Source organism: Trichechus manatus, unplaced genomic scaffold (assembly GCF_000243295.1).
Source record: "Trichechus manatus latirostris isolate Lorelei unplaced genomic scaffold, TriManLat1.0 scaffold00005, whole genome shotgun sequence".
Taxonomy (NCBI): Eukaryota; Metazoa; Chordata; class Mammalia; order Sirenia; family Trichechidae; genus Trichechus; species Trichechus manatus.
Genome location: NW_004443941.1, coordinates 845,132 through 865,171, shown reverse-complemented (window position 1 = coordinate 865,171; position 20,040 = coordinate 845,132). Strand labels below are relative to the sequence as shown.

Genomic DNA, 20,040 nt, shown 5'->3' with positions numbered 1-20,040 from the left:
CCAGAAGAACTAGATGGTGCCCGGTTATCACCAGTGACTGCCCTGACAGGGAGCGCAACACTCTGAGGGAACAGGAGAAAAGTAGGGTACAGAACTCAAATTCTAGTACAAAGACCAGACCTTAATGGTCTGAGACTGGAGGAACCCCAGAAAGCATGGCCCCTGGACTGTCAACTCAGAACTAAAACTATTACTGAGGCCAACTCTTCAAAGATTAGACTGGACTATGGGACATAAAACGATACTCATTAAGATTGTGCTTCTTAGCTCAAGTACATACAGGAGACTAAACGGGCAGCTCCTGTCTGGAGGTGAGATGAGAAGGCAGAGAGGGTCAGGAGCTGGTTGAATGGACACGGGAAATCTGGGGTGCAAAGGAGGAGTGTGCTGTCATAGTACACGGAGAGCAACTAGGGTCACATAACAATGTACGTATCAATTTTTGAATGAGACTAACTTGAACTGTAAAGTTTCACTTAAACTACAACAAAAAATAGTATCTGCAATGGTTTCTTGCACCTCTGCTCTCATTCTAAAGCTAATCCCTAATCTCTACGACATTTAGCTCCTAACCAGAAACAAGGGGAGAACGTGACCTCCAATCCCAAATAAAGACAAAGTCAGTCAAACTTTCACATGGGGACTTGTTTCTTGGCAGCAGAATGTATCTCAGGGAGCATGTTCATTTAACACAACTATGGCCTTCACCCCTAACAGTAAGCTTAAAATTTTATTTGTAAGTGAACAAGATGTCAAACTTCACTTAAAAATGCTATCCGATGCTTAAACACAAATAACCACTTCCATTAATACAGGAATAACTTTGAGCCAAAAGAGGGAAAATAAATGTAAACCAAGTTTATTTTGCTTTTTAAGTAGTGTTCTTAAAGCACTACAGCTTGGTAAACAATGTAAATTAGTATAAGTCATCTCAAAAGCCAGAGTTCTGTTTTTTTTTTTTTTTTTAATGAGTTGTTAAAAAGATGCAGCCTATTCTAACAGGATAAATATTTTTAACCATTTCACTTCGAGTTAATGAAGGCTCACAAATGAGCAACACTCCTCATTGAGGAAAACAAAAAGCTGTTGTCGACAAGCGACAGCACACACACAAAAACAAAACAACTGTGTAAAAATAACTAACTGTGTTCCCATAGTTCTTGAAGTCGCTTTACAATGGGATGATATGCACATGATCTTGCTGCAAACTTGCCATACAGACTTGTAATACATGTTGTCTAGACAAACGATCCAGTCCAAGAGGTGCTAACTTCAGACGATGCAGCACTATAATCCTTTTAACAACGCAATTTGTTTTACTCATTACCTTTCCTTCTAGACTGAAACACAGGCTAGAAAGAAAATACTCCCTAATTAAAAATTGGTAGTTTACAGGAAAAATTGTATAATCTTGCATTAGAATTTACAAGTATATGTTCAAATCGAATTTGCCTCCTCCCCCCATCCCAGCCACAAAATGGGCATGAAGTAAAATTTTAAAAAATGCCTTAATTTTCAACTTCATGCAAACTAAATAAAGATGACCAAAACAAAAGCTTAAACAATGGAAGAATATTTCACAGAAAATTTCTTTTACAAAAAACACATAAGAAAAAGGGCCACTAGGTGACATTTTAATTTACAAATTGGCATCATTTTGGTCGACAAATATCCAGACACGGCTTTCTTCTGCCAACAAGAGCTGTGCAGAGACAAACACAGCATAACTTCTGATTTTAATCACACATTTCTTCCGGAATTTCATGTGGATTAAGGATGCCAGGGACAGACATCTGAAGTTTATGTTTCTCTTCCTGAGCCTGTCGAAGGGCGGTCTCTCTTTCCTCCAAAAACAGATCAGATGTATCTTCACCTGCAAACTCCTGTGAAAACAGACAGTTGAAATGTCGACACAATCAATTTCAATTTGGGAAGATGACTTGTATCACTCGCCTCATATGCAGACGAATATAAACTATCCATCAAATGGCTGGGTTTTAAAGTATAGTGACATAGTACTATGTAGCCAAATTGAAAACCAAAGGTGATTACTTGAAAGAAATAATAGGTTACAAAAGAGGCATGTATAAAATGTACTTGGGTAAGCAAAGGTAAGGACACTTGGTGGCGCAGTGACAAAGTGCTCAGCTGCTAACTGAAAGGTCTAGCAGTTTGAACCCTCCAGCCACTCCGTGGGAGAAAGATGTGGCAGTCTGCTTCCCTGAAGATTTCAGCATCAGAAACCCAGTGGGGCACTAGAGTTCAACTCTGTCCTACAGGGTTACTATGAGTCACAACTGGCTCAACAGCAATGGGTTTGGTTTCTGGTTTAAGCACAGCTATCCAGCAAGATGTTTCCCCTATGGCTAATGACAGCCGTTAGACTGAGATTAGCTGTATCATCACTGTCTTCATATACTGCCGTCAGGTGCTGTCCAGTCCATTCCGACTCACGGTTAACCCCACGGGACAGAAGAGGACGGCCTCGGAAGGCCTTCTAGGCTGTCATCTTTGCGGGAGCCATGTCTTTCTCACATGCAGCTGCTGGGTTTGAACCTCCAACCTTTTGGATAGCTTAACTGTTGGGCCACCAGGGCGCCTTCATGTATTATGTCTAACTTTTAACATTGTTCTTTGCATTCTCTCTGTACTCTATGAAGTAAATGTTTCTACACTTAGCCAGTGTTTTTATAGTAAAAACCAAACAGTTTGTATTTTGGAGGAAAAAACTCGAAGGTTTACAGTTCCAAGAAGATCTTACGTGATCAACTCTTATTCAACAGTCATGGTTAAGACCATTCACAAATTACTTAGACTTTGCAATTTCTTTAGAACAAGATGGTACAAGAACAATTCTTCCCGTTAAGTTTGACTACATAAACCACTGCAGGAGAAATAGGCTGATAACTGCTCTCACGGTCTCCCAAATGAATTCTTCACTTTCTTAAACCACTAACAAAACGGATAAAAAATCCTAAAAGGAGCTACCAATGTGTTTCTTTCCCCCTATTCAATTCCGTAAAAATGTCTGTGGGATTCTTCAACCATCAATTTTGCAACAGACATTTAGATGATCTAAATGAATTATATTAATAACAAGTTTCCAAAAACACCCCAATCCTAACCTCTTCCTGGCATTTAGTTTTTTATTCTCTAACAGTCTCAGGGTCGTTGAGCAGTAAGCCTGTACATTATTAAACAACACTCATTTTGTATCATGGATGAAGTGATTCATCTTACCATGCAACAATCAAGTGATCATAGTAGTCTTACCTTTATCTGTACTAGGAAATCCCTAAGATGTTCCTTGAAAGCAGGAATATCCTGATTTAGGCTGAAAAGTCCTGTCACAAAGAGCTTAACTTGAGCACTGCAAATCAAAACACAACCATTAAAAAATCACAGTTTTCATTTTTAAAAAAACTAAAAAGTATTTAAGTTGATGATAAAGTATATTTACTCTTGTAGATGAGGGAATGCGGACTTAAGGAGATTAGCCACATATTCCTGAATAAACATTTGGTTGTTAAGTGGATTTCCAGGATTTAATGGTGTACTTATTTTTCCTTCTTCTACCAAATTAAACATATATGCAAGAATTGATGCGTGCATTGTCAAACCTGTTGGTAAGAAGAAAGTTATTAACTACACGATGTGGTAGGAGTTGAAACATTTAACACCTTGATCGCCTATATTCTTACCAGCAGTGTGTGAGGTGTCTGTCACAACAGAGAAGATGTGCTGCAGGATTTCACAGAAATAGGTCTGATAGAAACTCTGAGCTGCGGCTTCCTCTTGTGCAACGTTTTGTAAGAGTGTAAAAAGAATCTGTAACCCTAAGAGACATACAACAGGGAAAGAAAGCATTACAGACGGGTCACGTTCAGCTTTGATCAAGCTGTTTGCGTTCAAAGCTCATGCTGCCTCTTTTCTGCCAATGACTAACACTTGCCCAAGTTACTAACGGAGATCCACTCAAATCAGTGCTTCTTTATTTACAAATTTACAACCTAATTAATGGCTATTACCACCTTTCCAATACTTCTGAAGGCTTAGTTAAAATTCACTTCACGCCCACTCCCAAAACAAGACAGCTGGGGACAAGGTACACTGAAGTCACTGGCCGGGACACAGAACTGCCTTTCAGTGATGTTCATCTACCTTCTCCCTAACTCCATCTTGCCTTTGGACTCACTCTGGATGGCTGACTGAACCGCTCTTGGGACTTACTTGGACACATGTACACGCAATCAGAACTCTAACAACAAGCAAAGTATTACCCACCTATCTACAATTATACATCCACCTATGCTGTCTGTACCAAGTAGTCTTCCAACTAGCAGGCAAATGATTAAGCGAACATTATTTCCATGTATTTACCTGTATCTGCGACATTCCTCATTGTATGTTTGAAAGCCCAAATAATGGAATCCAAAACAAGTTTAAACTGTGCAGGTGGAATAGCCAGAAATGCTGGGAAACAATGAGAATTGACAGCCTGAAGTAGTAAGAAAAAGTTTGTTCTGTGTTCAGGGTATTCTTCAAAGTCCTAAAAATGAGTGGTGGGAACAAAACAAAGTTTCAATACCGTAACTGTTTCTTAGAGGTAAAAAGTAAGCCCTGATTCAGTACAAATGGACCTTCCAAGATATACTGCCGCCTCAAAGGCTAACCCAAATAAAATATAATTCACCTATTAAGGAATAGGAAAATATCCCCTATGACATATATGAATCATCAAATCAAAGGAACAGAAGGTCACCTAACTGATAAAGAATGACTTGGCACGTATAAATTAAATGAGAAACCTAAACCCTATGACCAAGATTTTAGTCAAGAACTCATCAAAACTCACACACGGAAGAACTTCAAATTCTCTTGTAACTCTAAGACAATTATTATACTACCACTCTTTTAGTGACTTTGAGACTACTCACACAGATCGGAAAAAAAATACACCAAAATGTTAACCATTGTGTAAATCTGTATACTTCACATGTACATTTTTTTCTTCCTGGTTGATGTATTCTCCAATTTTTCTTAACAAGCGTATAAGCATATACTATGCTTTTACATCTGACAATAGCAGACCTAGCTTTTCGTTGGTTTAGGCAAACTCAGTTCTTAGAAAAATGTCTGACATGCAGTTTTCAATAAAAGCCAGCTGCTGTTCGAAAAACTTACAATCTCTTCTCAATTCACTCCTTTTGTGCTAAGATTTTTATGTAGTAGATTACTTAAAACCAGCATTTCCCCGATCTAAATGTTCAAATATTTAACTCTAAGGGATTAAAATTATGCTACATTAGCAGACATGATTTATAAGCATCTATTGTAAAACTTCCATTACACAATTGAAATGTAAACCACATACCTTATTTATCATATTTAATGTGCATTCAAAAACAGCATCAAATATCTGAGGTATCTCTGCTGTTATGTGTCCCCCGAGCTTGTTGACAATGATGGCCATGGTACTGAGGACTTCTGGTTCTCTGGCAGCGGGGACGTTTCTCTGATAATCAATGAGAACCGCATCCAGCAGAGGAGGAACAAAATTCTCAGCAACCTGTTGGAAAAAAATGTTCAGTTTTAGGCTAGGCACTTGCTTACTAAGCCACTAGACCATTGTTGCCTGTATGGTTTAGGCTGATCTTCATTAGAAAATGAGAAAACTCTGTGCTTTGATTAGGTTTTCCTACATTAACTCTTTTTAAACAAAAGAAACCAGAAAATCACGTTCACAGGTTGGAAAGCACCACAAACAGTGTAGTTCAGATCCACTTTTACGGTAAGGAAGCTGAGGCCCCACGTGAAGTGACCAGTCCCAAGATTCTAAGAATGCTGTAGATGTGGGATGAAGAACCTAAAAAAAGCGATGAGGTCTTCCAAACCATGTATATCAGAGTTTCCTGTACCGACGATAGTATCTATAGGAGCCAACAAACTTACCTAACCAAACACCCACTCAGAGAATTTAACTTAATGAATTCTAATTGGAAAATAAATAGCTACTGTAAATTACTAACTTCAAAATTCTTTCAATTCATCCTACCTTCTACTTGGAAGTTTTCGATAGAGTTGAACGACAAGGTATGTTCAAAACTGTTCAATGTTTATCCAAACTACCTTTCGAATACCATGAGAACTGAATTCTGAACAAGCTTCCTGAAAAATACTTCCTTACTAAGGAACAATATTAAAAATTCAAAATTATTCAAAACCCGTCGGCCACTATTTCAAACAATAGTGATAATAGATTTTTTTGGTATAACAATCCCAAGGCTCAAGTGAATGAAAAGATGTAACAACAACTAAAAATAATTCACATCTTTTCAAGCTGAGGCCTATTTCCCTTTCTGGAAATCATACATGACTAAAAGGAGTAAGAGTAAAACACTTTCAAACCTTCAATATGGAAAACACCCAGTTTTAATGAAGAGGCAGACCAATGACAGCTTTGTAAACTCTTCTCAAAATGAGGAACGTGAACATTGCACCTGAAATCCACTGACAAAGTTTTCCTCCCTATCGATGGAAAACCAGAAATGACCCAATATTCTTAGCTGTCCTGTTATTACCACCCCCACCCCGAATTCACAGCAGTGTCTTTGGAAGATGATATGTAGCTATTGATAAAGAACTCTCATAAAAACAGAATGCGATAAAACAATCCCATATGTAAGCATCTAAATTAAATTATCTCAATGTATAAAATAGACAGCATATTTCAGAGAATGCAGCATCAACTTAAAAAACAGAAAACACAAGAAAAAGTTAGACACAAGGCTTTGAACCGTTTTGGTCAGGTTCAAATCCCTGCTGAGAATTTGAATTTCTAACAAGTTCCCTGCCAAGAACTTGCATTTGCACCCCAGATATATTTTAACAAGATCCCTGGATGGTTCTTATGTGTAACTTCTTGGGAACTTGTTAGAAAGGCAAATTCTCAGCAGGGGCTGGAACCGGGCCGAACAGGTTTGAAGCCATGCTTGGACACCACCTCTCACTCACCATCTGTGGATCGTTGGAGCGGCTCACCCAGCCAGATATTAACTTTAAAGTTTCCCTTTTCACTGTCCGCATACTTCTTATCAGCGGCTGTTTAGTAACCATCTCACCTGAAAAACAATCAAGTGGAATCTAATTTGACAACCAAAATTCCATAGTGGCAGCTCTGTGTGCTTTAGGTGCTATTATTCCCATTTACCATTAAAAACTTAGGGCCAAGGGCACACAGATGAATTTACTGGGAAAACAAACTTTAAGACCACTTCAAGGGGGCATACAAGTGGTTAAAAAAACACAAAAACAAAAACCACTCAAGGGTCATGTGGGACATGGGAGGATTGATTTAATTTAAATCTGTGAAAAATACTGAATGCTTGAACCAAGGCACTGATAAAGCTGATCTGTTACATACCACTCTAAGAATTCAGAAGTACCTACCATTAGCTTGGATAGCTGCAGAAATATTTTCACTGAGGCACTTGTATACATTAAGCATATCTAAATAAATTCTTCCAAGCTGAATTACAAAGGGGTGTCCAACAGCTTTGCAGGCTCTCACATTTGTTTTTAATATGCTACCAAGCTGCTTGACTGTTTCAGGATCTTTAAGTATATCCACATTCTGCGAAGGAAGAAACAAATTCTAATTACCAAACGATAATTATCTATGTAACTGCCAAAGCAAAAAATACCTGCCTTGCTCCAAACCATCATCACATTATAATCCTAAATGACGAAACACAGACGTCTTTCTTACTTACACCTCTCCAAGAATGGAGTGGAACAGTCTTCATTTATCATCTAAACAAAAAATACACTACAGCCAATTTTTTTATGGGCAAAACCACAGACAACAGTACTTATGGATCAGGTATACTTGTCGAAAGTACTGAATTCACTACCTTTTTAAGTAACACTGCCTTCTTCAACCCTATTAAAACTTTAATAAGTAGAAATAACACTTACTTTGGTCGCCTGCTGGATTATACTGTCCCACACTTGATTAGGGAGCAGCATGTATTTTTCTATCAAATGTTCTTGTACCGTTTGGTCTGTCTGCGCACCAATCATGTACCCCACAGCTTCATAAAATGTATGAACCTATTTAAAAAGGCAGTTATTTTACTTTTATATTTTTATTCATTCTAATAAAACATATATATACGCACACACAATGTAAATATGTGTTAGGAATAATTTACATTAGCTAAGGCAACAGCTTGACAGTTTCCGCCTCCTATGAAAATTTAACTAGAGACACTTCACCTGAACCCAGTAGTGGCCTTCTTTCTATTCCTATACTGAATTCTGATTAATATAGTGATCACTTTTTAAGAATAATACTCATAGTGTTGATCACTTTTTAAGAATAATACTCATAGTGTTTTACATACCTGCTGAGGCTGAAGATCACAAATTATAGTGTTAATATTGTTCAAAATCTCATCAATAAACGGCATTACTTCTCCAACCTGAACCTGAACGAAATGTCGGCGGCATTTTTGTGCTATTTTAATGAAAGTATCACAAGCCATGTCCTGGACTCCGTCATGGGTCTCTAACAAAACAGAAATATTCATCTATTTTGTTCAATAAAAATTATTATAATAAAATGTATTAGAAGAAGTGACTTACCATGCATGAATTCAAATAGCTTGTTAACTACAGTCTTCAAAAATTTCCAGTGGGCTCTCAAGAATCGTGGATATTGACCTACTATGTACATGATATTTGATGCAATGATAGCTTTATTATCTTTGCCTCTTTTCTGTTCACATAATCCTAACAGATCCTGTAAACAGACAAATTCAGGTCGCTCAGGGTTACAAGGCATACTCACTCGCAGGCCCCCAAGCAGACATGTCCCTTGCACACCTTTATAACGGTGACAAGAAACCGTTTCTCGTCCTCTTCATGCATTGCCCCGCTAATGGAGCCTATTGCCCAACACAACGTATTCAAATTCTTCCATGACCACTCTGTACCATTCACTTGATTGTGAAGCTTCTCAGTCATTATCCTTTCTGTATCTACATAATCCAGATGAGTAAGATAAACTACGAAGAAGAAAAAAAAAGTTCCAGATGTTTGAAATGCAAGTTGATGAGCCAAAAAGGTTATTTATTGCTAAGGAACAGCATCCCATTACTAAAGATAAAGGTGGCTATTAACAGATTCAGAAACTACGTGTATCGTATTTCCTAAAAATCACTCCGCACTCCAGGACAGGAGCACAGATGTAAAGAGGAAGTTATTCACTTACCTAGCGTCTCTCTCATATTCTTATACAAATTGATGGAATCTGTATCCTTCATGAATTCTCTCACAACTTCTCCCTGGTCATTTTCTACAACCAGTACTTCCTCTGGTTTAGCCATGCGACTCACCATCAGTAAACGGACCTATTCAACACACCAATCAACAAAAATGGGTTAGATTTTTAAAAAATCAACCCCATCAAATCTAGAAATGCAAGGTAAGCACTTAACATCACCAAACAAAATGATTATCCCAAGTTAAGAACAATAACATGTAAAGAAGCAAACATGTTAAAAAGGCAAACCTACAACCCACGGCTCCCAAACTGTAATACAAACAAGAATCACCTGGAGACCTTCAATGAGTTTCCTGAACCCCAGCCCCCGAGAAGCTGATCCACTAGACTGCAATGTCCATTTCTAGCAAACTCACAGGTGACGCTGAAGCGTCTGGTACAAGGACCGCACTCTGAGCACCACTGTTCTTAATCAACGGGTCCCGGGGCACTGTGGTTAAAGTGATTAACTGCTGACGGAAAAGCTGGAAGCCACTGACGGCTCCATAGGAGAAAGATGTGGCGGTCTCCCTTGGTAGAGATCTGCGGCCTTGGAAACCACATGGGGTCACTATGACTCAGAATCGACTCGACAGCAGTGGGTTTGGTTTGGTTTTTGGTTCTTAAGCTGGAGCCCTGGTGGTGCAGTGGTTAAGCGCTCAGCTGCTACTGGAAAGACGAGCAGTTCGAACCCACCAGCTGCTCCACAGGAGAAAGAGGTAGCAGCCTGCTTCCGTAAAGATCTACAGCACTGGAAACCCTATGGGGCAGTTCCACTCTGTCCTATAGGGTCACAATGAATTGCAATCAGTGGGTTTAGTTTGGTTCTTAAACCAATCCCTTCCCTTTTCTAGATTTCAATCTTCATGGAGTAGTTGTCAGATGCTTTTTTTTAACTCACTAATTTGGAAAGATTAGCCAAAAAATAAAAGCAAATATTTGCATTTAGCTCTAAAAACCACACAGTACGCAACAGAAGAGCACGCAACCATCCACTTTACTGTTACCTTGGATAACACGGGCAAATAGAGCTGTCTCCTGGGAGGAACGTCAAAATGCTGACTTCCAGAGAGCAGTGGGGAGGCAGACGTAGAGAACGGGCTTTCTCTATAGAGTTCAGCCGCCAAATGATTCCAGTACTCAAGACAAATCTTGAAGATTTCAGTTTCTTCTACTTCTGATACCAACAGCATATAATGAAGGGCCTACATATTAAGACCAAAACTATTAAAATAATCCTTAGACATTATTAACCAACCTCAAACTGTCTTCCACTTGCTACTTTAATGGAAAATAAAAATTCATGTTTTATTGAGATTTCATTGTTCAACCAACACTCTAAGTTCTCTGGGAGCAAATTGTGCTTTTTTCTGACATGTCCCAGAACACCTCTCACACAGTTGTTAACCAATACAAGTTTCAATCAAATCTCTTATGAAAGTATGGGGTTTAAAGGCCTTTGGTCAAAATAGCTGAAAGTGGAAACCAACCCAAACGTTCCTCAGTGGATGAACAGATATAAAAAACACGGTATATTCATAAATGAAATATTATTCAGTCAAAAAAGGAATTAAATACTGATACACTTCACAACATGAACAAACCTCAAGAAGTTTACACACAAAAAGAAACAATCTTTGATGGGAACAAGGGAGGGGAGGGGGTGGAGACGGAAAAACACTAAACAGACAGTAGGGAAGTGGTAACTCTGGTGGAGGGTACGACAGTCCACAATACTGGGGAAGCCAGCACAACTTGTACAAGGAAAGGTCATGGAACCTCCACAGACACATCCAAACTCCTTGAGAGACCAAATTACTGGGCTGAGGGCTGTGGGGACCATGGTCTCAGGGAACATCTAGCTCAACAGGAGTAACACAGTTTATACAGAAAATGTTCTACATTCTACTTTGGTGAGTAGCGTCTGGGGTCTTAAAAGAATGTGAGCGGCCATCTAAGATACTCCACCGGTCTCACCCCTTCGGGATAAAGGGAGAATGAAGAAAACAAGATATAAGAGAAAGATCAGTCCAAAGGACTAATGGACCACAACTACCACGGCCTCCATCAGACTGAGTCCAACACAACTAGATGGTGCCCGGCTACCACCACTGAGTGCTCTGACAGGGATCACAATAGAGGGTCCTGGACAGACCTGGAGAAAAATGTAGAACAAAATTCTAACTCACCAAAAAAGACCAGACTTACTGGCCTGACAGACTGGAGAAAGCCCCAGAGTATGGTCCCTGGATACCCTTTTAGCTCAGTAATGAAGTCACTCCTGAGGTTCACCGTTCAGCCAAAGATTAGGCAGCCCCATAAAACAATCCTAGACTAATGGGGCACAACAGCCCAGGGGCAAGAACTAGAAGCCAAGAGGGGACAGGAAAGCTGGTAATAGGGAACCCAAGGTTGAGAAGGGACAGGGTTGACATGTCATGGGGGTTGTTAACCAATGTCATAAAACAACATATATATTAATTCTTTAATGAGAAGTTAGTTTGTTCCGTAAACCTTCATCTAAAGTACAATTAAAATACTTTTATACTAAGTGAAAGAAGCCAGTCATAAAAGGTCACATATTTTATGATTCCACTTAGGTGATAAAATGTTTTGGAACTAGACAGATAACGGTTGTACAATATTATGAATATATTAAATGCCACTGAATTGCCCACTTTAAAATGGATACTTTTGTTATGCGAATTACGCCCCAATTAAAAAAAAAATCTAATCAGGCTGACAAAAAGCAAGTTTTTACTACATAGTGGCACTACAGAGGTATAGTGCTTAGTTTAAGGACGTATGTACATGTACTCTGAAATAAAACCGGGTCTCAATTTAATGTGCCAGCTCCACTTAGTCAGGGTGCATCCCATCACAGCGTACACTGGGACTGAAGACAAATCGTGGAACAGGGAAGGGTTACTTTGTCTTCCTTGTAAACATCCCTTAGGAATTTTCAATTCTGATGATACATTGTTGGCTTTGGCATAATGCAGAACACAAAACCAGGAAACTCGGCTTGTAACTTTAAGTCAGTACTGACAACTGTATTTAAAATGCACAGACAAGTAACAAAGAAATCTCAAAAGGTACATACATTTCAGAGGAAAGGCAGACTTTAAGAGTGACTATGTAGAGAAGAACCTCAGGAGCCAAAGGCTCCACCGAGCCTACCTCCATGAGTGTCTCCCTGAGATTCAGTCTTTTTTCTATAAGCTGACCATGCTCCTTAAGAAAGGTGCAGAGAAACAAACTGAGATTCTGAATAAAGTTCTGTTCATCATCTTTTCCATTTGAGTATGCAAGTCGAATATTAGTATTTAAAGGGAGCATCTGCAAGTTTGAAAATCAACTATCAGTCTACATCTTAGTAAAACAAAAGACAGCAGTTAAGTCTTACGATTCCATCATCCTTTTACTAATATTAAACCATAAAGAGCAAAACTTATTCTTCGCTAGAACCCATGGGTCTGCTGTACATCTCTCTTTGTTATCTTTGTGACCTAGAGGTTTGATGTTTAATAATAAAGTATGTTGCAGATATTAAAGTAACATTTTCTGCCTCTGTTATATCCTTTGAATTTTTCCCTGTATCAGACTTTTCACTCCTTGGTGTCATTAAAAATGTAAGAATATTCAATTCATTTATATCACGAACATATACAGTACTAGTATAGTGCTATGGATCACTTCACATATACCTAATCAAAACTTTACCACTGACTTAAGAAGCAGTTTGGTGGAATTTAGAAACAAGTCACTCAAACTCTGAGCCTCAACCTCTCAGCTTCCTCACTCACAGTAAATCCACGGCATCCCTAGTCTCTCTCTCTTCCAAGAAGCTGAATTGTATTAACATGGGTTTGACAGAAGATTCAAACTAATGGCATGGCTGATGTTAATTTTTATCCAACGGCTGGTGTTCACAAGTCTGTTTCAAACAAGAGTTTATAGAGTACAAAACCGATGTGCCAGGGCTGGAAATGACTCCTGACTTCAAGAGTCAAGGTTTGCAGCAGAGCTGACATCTGATCCCAGGCTGCCCACTGTCTGGTCAGCTTCCAAATTTTATAGAAATGAATCACCATGATACTTTCAGAATCTTTATCTGAAAGAATTTTCAGAATGCCCAGAAAACTCATGACTTCCTGTTGATTTTATGTACAAACATACTACTACATTATCATGAATCTATCATAACTTATGCTGAAATGGTTCCATTCAATCTAACATCTCTTACAGCATAAAATGGTTTCAAGACAGCGTTGTGTTACCTGCTTGAGCTGCATCATCGTCAGTGTGAACAGAGTCACAAACTGTTCCTCGTACTGACTGACGCTCACACCAGCAATCTCAGTGAGGCACTTCAGAGAGACATTTCGAAACATTGGAACATTAAGGAACTATTTAAAAAAGAAGAAAAAAACAAAATTCAACGGCCTGAAACAGTTTGTTTAAAATTAACAATTCAAAGAAGAAGAAAAAAGGGAAGGGGATTTAACAATCAAGAACATAGGGATACAAGACAAACATAGAGAACAGGTGATAAATGTTTCATTTTGCACGTATCTTTTGAGGAAATTTCATTCTTCACCCAACGGACAATGAATTGTACTTTCTTCTGACATGTCCTCAGACACCTAAAACCCACAAAGTTGCTCAGTGACGTTCCCAGGACTTACTATGTCATATTAGGGAGGTGTCATTTTCTGTGTAGTACAAACAGAACCCAAGATTTATGGTCGCTTAGAGTTTTAGTTGACGGGTAATAGAATATGTAAGGATGTGTGAAAATTGTTCTTTACTATTCTGCCGTTGAAAAGGCACAAAAATGACACACCATTTGTGGACAGCAATTTGGTAAGCCTCAAAATGCCTCAAAAATGGACATACCTACTGAGCTGATAATTGCATGTACAATTTAAATGAAGTAAATACTTGGACAACTGCATAAATATCCTACGTGTAAAAATGTTCCCTGCAGTTCTGTTGACAACAGCGCAACAGTGTATGTAACTTGCCTACCAATAAAACAAAGGCTCTATTGTGAATATATTATAAATCCATATTAGAATTCTATACTATCAACCTTGAACTATAAAATTCAAAACGTAAGTTATAATACAGTCTGATATATAATTTATTCATTCTAACTGCCAAGAAATCTGTGAAGATAATACAGCCAAATGCTAACAGTGGGCATCTACAAGGAACAATTACAGGGCTTGACGTAACATGCTGCTAGTTTAAAATTATCAGGAAAAAATAAAGACTTTCCATTTTGTAGAAACTTGCCACATTCAACTAAAAGGTGACTATATTAATCAAATCCATTAGTTTTTTTCACATCGAATTTGTGAATTATATGGTGGAAGTGGCAGAAATGGATACTGAGGTGCACCTCAAACAATTACTAAGCTGTAACTATGGAAAAGTACATAACTCTGTTGAGTAGTTTCTTCGTTTTGGAACCAAAGTTGGATGTGATTATAAACAAAGAAAGGTCTTTCTATATAAAAGAGCTTTCCCAATGAAAAGACTAACACGGGACCATTCAGTGATAAACGTAACTGAAATGCATTTACTGTACCTTGTAAATTAATGTGCTGATTAACTTGGTCTCAAAAATATACCCCAGTGGAATCCAGTTAAGAAATCTGAGCAACGTCTCCAAGGTTGCATGTACAAGTGGAGCATTTTGGGAATTTTCCTACAACAAACACATACTTGTAAATAAGTAACCTGCTATAATTTACTGTTAATTTAAAAATGAAATTTAAAGCACTTACCATCACAAACTGACACAGCTGAAATATTTGTGAGAACTCATTGCACATGCTACAAAAAAAGTGATCAGATTTAGAAGACACACAGAAATAAATGATTATTTATATACTTACACAAATGATTTAAAATTGCAGCAACCTGGTTACTAAAGACTCAAGTGACCTCTATTTAAACACAATAAAAATATCAATAACTTCATCAAAATCTACAAAGCCATCGAAACGAAGCCGCCTGCCACTTTCAGGCCACGAGAGCGTTTCACTGCGCTCCCTGGTGCCGTCCTTGTCTCAGTTCACTCACGTCAACCAAGACAGTGTCCTTCCATTGAAACAACTGCAACAAAATTCTCCAAAATAAGGGAAATGGCGTTGGACATGGATGTATCCCAAATCCTAAATGTGCTTACATACCAGACCAGAAGAAAAATGGTGAATTCTGAAGCTGGTATGAAGATATAAAGGTAAAATTTCACTGTGTTACTAATGACCAAAACAAATTCTTATTAAGTGGAAAAAACAGCGTCCCTATAGTTTATCGTGGTTGTTTACTACAACAGGAGCCTGGCATATTTCTAGTGAGATCTACAGGGGAAGCGACAAGAAGCAGCGCCACTAAGAGTTCAGCAGATACTTGGACACAAGTCGTCTCCTTGGAGATGGTCACCGTATCGTAAAACGGATCACAGCATTATTTCTGGGAACTCTTGAGATGTATGAAATTTATGAGATCATAACTATTAACCTCTCACATATTCTCCAACCCTCCAGATTTACACTATTAGCCCCACGTTGGGGCCATTTAATGTGTAGTCAAAGCCACTATGAGGAAATTAACGTATTACTGATCAATTCCTTAAATATTTAAAATTTATCTCCAAATTACTTGAAATCATTTGAGAAATGACTTGAAAACTCTGAAACAAAATAATTAAATTACTTGCCTGTCTTTCAAATGCTTGGCTTTCACTTGGGTTATCTGTCCACTAGAGAAATCAAACACTTCTTCGCTTAAGAGTTTAAGAATCACCATATTATTCTGACAGAGACTTTCACTGGTCCTACTTGCTCCAACAATGTCGCTGATAAAAGTTGGCCAGTGTTTGGGCCATTCTTGTTTCAGTATCTAAAATAAGGCATGAAATGTAATTTCATTTCACTTGTCAAAGGCAAATACAACCAATCAGGCATAAACAACAACCACTTTTCATGCCTCCCCTCTTAAACAGAAAATGTGCCACTCCAAACGTACACTGGGTAGAGAATACAGAACACATAAAAAGCTCCGCCCGCAAATACCTCAGCAGCTCCCTTTATCCTAACTAACGGTCTAATCTGGCTCACAACTGTTAGTATACCAACATTTGCTTGGGAGATATGTGCAATTTATCCTACAAGTCTCAAAGACTAACTCTAAAAAATAGCTAGAAACTTAGGGCAACTTCACAGCAGCAAAAGACTACTTTCTGTGTTATTTTTTCTAAACAGTAAGGGTAGCAGGCAGGTACACAAGACACACTTCCCCTGGCTGGACACAGAGCCTTGAGCTATAGCAGGGCTTGGACATATGAACTGGAAGAAAGCAAGTACTGCAGCCAGGAACAGAACTATCTTTATCTTTGATCAAGAGCCTGACAGACTGAGGGATTTATATGCATTAGGTCTGTAAGTCTGGACTGTGTATTTCCAAACAGATATTGACCAATGTTGCTGGGTGCCACTGAGTCAACTCCAACTCACAGTGACCCTGCATGACAGCGTAACCGCCCCACAGGGACTCCTAGGCTGTAATCTTTATGGGAGCAGACTGCCAGGTCTTCTTTCCTGTGGAGTTGCTCATGGGTTTGAATGCCCCTTTCAGTTAGCAGATGAGTGCTTAACCACTGTACCACCAAGGGCTATAAGAGGTTAAGTAGCTACTTTTTTCCTACTCCCTTCTTGCCCCAGAAAGCCCTCAAGTATAAAAAAGCCAGTTCAACCTAGCGAAAAGCCCAATTGTTTTGGGAAACTCAATGTTTTCAAATCTGTTTAAATAGGAAAACTTTTTTTCCCTTGCATACCCATTAATTTCCTCTGGAAAATTTCTTTACATACTACTTCAGAAACAGGTAGATACAAAAATACAGACTAAGTGTAGAGACAAACTAGAAGGATGCAGAATTCGAAGGCACTGATACCTGAATTAGGGTTGAGACAGATCGCACAGAAAGGACACATGCGCAGTAGCAGGCAAACAAAACCACAAACGACTGAATGTAAAGGATAAGTTTATAGTATTTGATGCTTCCTAACCCAGCAAACTAACAGTTTCAAACACTAGGTGGTACATTAAATACTACAGTTATTACCAGGGCTTCTAACAGGTTCTGCCTGGTTCAGTTATGGCTAAGGAAGCATCACTGGAACAGATGCGAATTTTAAAAATCCAAGTGATTCGCCACAGAACCCAGAATGGGAAAAACTACAGGTCACAGCCCAGCTGGAAACTCAATGTCCCTCTTAGAAACAAGGGCAGCACACACGTTGCGTAGCAACCAAATCTCTCGCCCTTTGATTTTGAGCAGATTCGGAAACAGCACTTTCTGTCTCAAAGATGGCAGCTGACGATGCAGCTCTGAACGCGTGTCACTCTCCACAGTTCTGCCAATAACCTAATCTTATGCATCAGGCTCCTGAAAGGGCTCACAGTGCCTCTACCAAGTCTCCCATCCCAGGGTTCTGGTCACAGTGGCAAATCTCCCAAATTGTAATACTTTGGGTCTGTTCCTGTTTTGCTTCCTCAGCCATGACTGAACCGGTTCAAACAGGTTCTGAGCTCTGGTTATTACCAGACTACCATCACTGCTTTGGAACGCTGGTGGTGCAGTGATTAAGAGATCGGCTGCTAACCAAACAGTGAACAGTTCAAATCCACCAGCAGCTCCTTGGAAACCCTATAGGGCAGTTCTACTCTATCCTATAGGGCTGCTATGAGTTGGAACTGACTCAATGGCAATGGGTTTATCAGTACTTCTGGAAACTGTTAGTCTAGTTATTCAATAAACAACTAAGTAAGAGTAGGTTTGGACATTTTGTCTGAGTAATCAGCCTAACTGAAACATTTAATTCTTCTAAGGAAAGCAGTGAATCAAGTTAAGGCTTACCTGAACAAGAATCATATTTAATTTCCCGATGTACACCTTCTCCTTCTAAGAGAAAAAAAAGTTTAGATTAAACAAGAGCCCAAACTACGTGTAATAAATAAGAATATAAGCAACAGGCAACCCCTGAAAAGAAGCAGTTTCAGCTCTGTTGTAAATGACTGGGCACACATGTATGTTTGTTTTTATGTCTGCGTTAGAAACAGAATCAAAATCTAGCCAAAGACTCAGTATCTAAAGAATGCTACCCTCCAAATATCTCCAAGAAACTCTTACCTCTACACAAGTTGGGTCAGATGATGTCTTGATAATGAGTCCAACAACATATTTTTTTATTCCTATTAAAAAAAAAAGGTACATAAAGGATAAAAAAGAAAAAAATTGATCAACACTATACAGCATGCTAACGAATCTTCAGAACCAATGAGGGGAGTCAGAGGAGTCAGATAATAGATTACAACCTCACCAGCCATGTTGGCATTAAAAAAAAAAGCCAATCACTTTATTGTAATACTCCTTTTAAATTTTCATTTTCCATCAACTTTTAACAGAATACAGGTTAATGATACTCTTTCAATTCTATAGCAGTTTATCAATAGCTTATCTAAGTCTCTGTAATTTCTAAATATAAAACACCTTAAAAGATTAATTATATGTTGTTCTCTTAAACAAACAGATACACACCCATTTATTTTTATGGGTTAAAACTACAAACTCTGAAGGTGTAACTTTAAGTATCAAAAAACCCAGTTTACGTAAAATATTTATAAATCAAAGTTAGATGCTATACTTTTCCAATTTATTATAATTCTAGCATTAATACCACAAATATAATAATTTTAGTTTTTTCTCCTACAAAGTATCTGGTTCTAATGTTCTTTTCTTAGGAATACCGTAATAGTACAGCCTAGTCTTTAAACTCTCAAGACTTTACGCCTTATGTGTGCATCATTCAGAATTTGCTGAGCATCTAGAGTAGATCCATAGGTACCCTTATCCAACACTCTTTTAGAGGCAAACATGTTTCAGAATTTTAAATTTTTTTGAAAAAACTAACGTAGTACCTCCATCAATACCTCAAAGGGTCTAAGGCAACAATGCTAACTGAACAAATTAGTATTTCCCACTACGTGGAATCGTATCTGTTTAATTAAGGCTTTGCGACCACTTTCCCAACTTGGAAAAATGCAGACAAGGATTTGTGCAACTGTGTGTTCCAAGGCCCACCTAACAAATGTGGAATGCTCCACTTCACTTTTTAATGAGAAGGGATTTGCTATAAATTTTACCCAAGAATTTTCAAGAAATATAGCCAACTCAAAGGTAACAAAATGCTTACCTGATTATAAAACTACCTTAATAATAAATATAATAATAGCATGCTAACAAATCTTCAGAACCAATGAGAGAGGATCATAATAATAATAATCTTCATGAGTTAGAGTTAAATTCACTCTTTTAAACTACGGTTATGTCTCATCAATCTTTGAAAATATAATTTTTATTAACAAACACAAAACTGTCTATTTCCCACATGTCCCAATTAAAAAAACAAAAAACGCAAACCCCAGTTGCCATCGAGCTGATTCTGACCTCATGGTGACCCTACGTGTTGCAGAGTAGAACTGTGTTCCATAGGATTTTTAAGGCTGTGACCTTTCAGAAGCAGACTGCCAGGCCTTTCTTCCAAGGCGCCTCTGAGTGGGTTCAAACTGCCAACCTTCTGGTTAGTAGCCCAGCACTTAACCATTTGCACCACAGTATTAGCAAAGTTTAAAGACCTGCC

General features: G+C 38.4%; 1 protein-coding gene across 7 annotated transcripts in view; it reads right to left on the bottom strand.

Annotated features, from left to right (window-relative positions):
• Positions 1-845: 845 nt before the first annotated feature.
• The window catches only part of XPO1 (exportin 1), a 43,081-nt gene continuing 23,886 nt past the window's right edge, over positions 846-20,040 (bottom strand). For 6 of the 7 annotated variants that reach the window (XM_023734859.1, XM_023734856.1, XM_023734850.1 and 3 more), the window contains 21 exons: positions 18,531-18,592; positions 18,258-18,302; positions 16,059-16,240; positions 15,121-15,169; positions 14,922-15,041; positions 13,606-13,734; positions 12,506-12,664; positions 10,333-10,530; positions 9,275-9,413; positions 8,887-9,068; positions 8,647-8,803; positions 8,406-8,569; positions 7,978-8,112; positions 7,450-7,633; positions 7,015-7,121; positions 5,375-5,569; positions 4,381-4,549; positions 3,702-3,836; positions 3,461-3,620; positions 3,274-3,370; positions 950-1,883 (listed from right to left, as the gene is read on the bottom strand). In XM_023734859.1, the coding sequence (XP_023590627.1) occupies positions 1,737-1,883; positions 3,274-3,370; positions 3,461-3,620; positions 3,702-3,836; positions 4,381-4,549; positions 5,375-5,569; positions 7,015-7,121; positions 7,450-7,633; positions 7,978-8,112; positions 8,406-8,569; positions 8,647-8,803; positions 8,887-9,068; positions 9,275-9,413; positions 10,333-10,530; positions 12,506-12,664; positions 13,606-13,734; positions 14,922-15,041; positions 15,121-15,169; positions 16,059-16,240; positions 18,258-18,302; positions 18,531-18,592 (2,915 nt within the window). In that variant the 3' untranslated portion in view covers positions 950-1,736. Of the gene's footprint in view, positions 1,884-3,273; positions 3,371-3,460; positions 3,621-3,701; positions 3,837-4,380; positions 4,550-5,374; positions 5,570-7,014; positions 7,122-7,449; positions 7,634-7,977; positions 8,113-8,405; positions 8,570-8,646; positions 8,804-8,886; positions 9,069-9,274; positions 9,414-10,332; positions 10,531-12,505; positions 12,665-13,605; positions 13,735-14,921; positions 15,042-15,120; positions 15,170-16,058; positions 16,241-18,257; positions 18,303-18,530; positions 18,593-20,040 lie in introns of all 7 variants that reach the window. The other variant, XM_023734845.1, reaches the window with a different exon arrangement.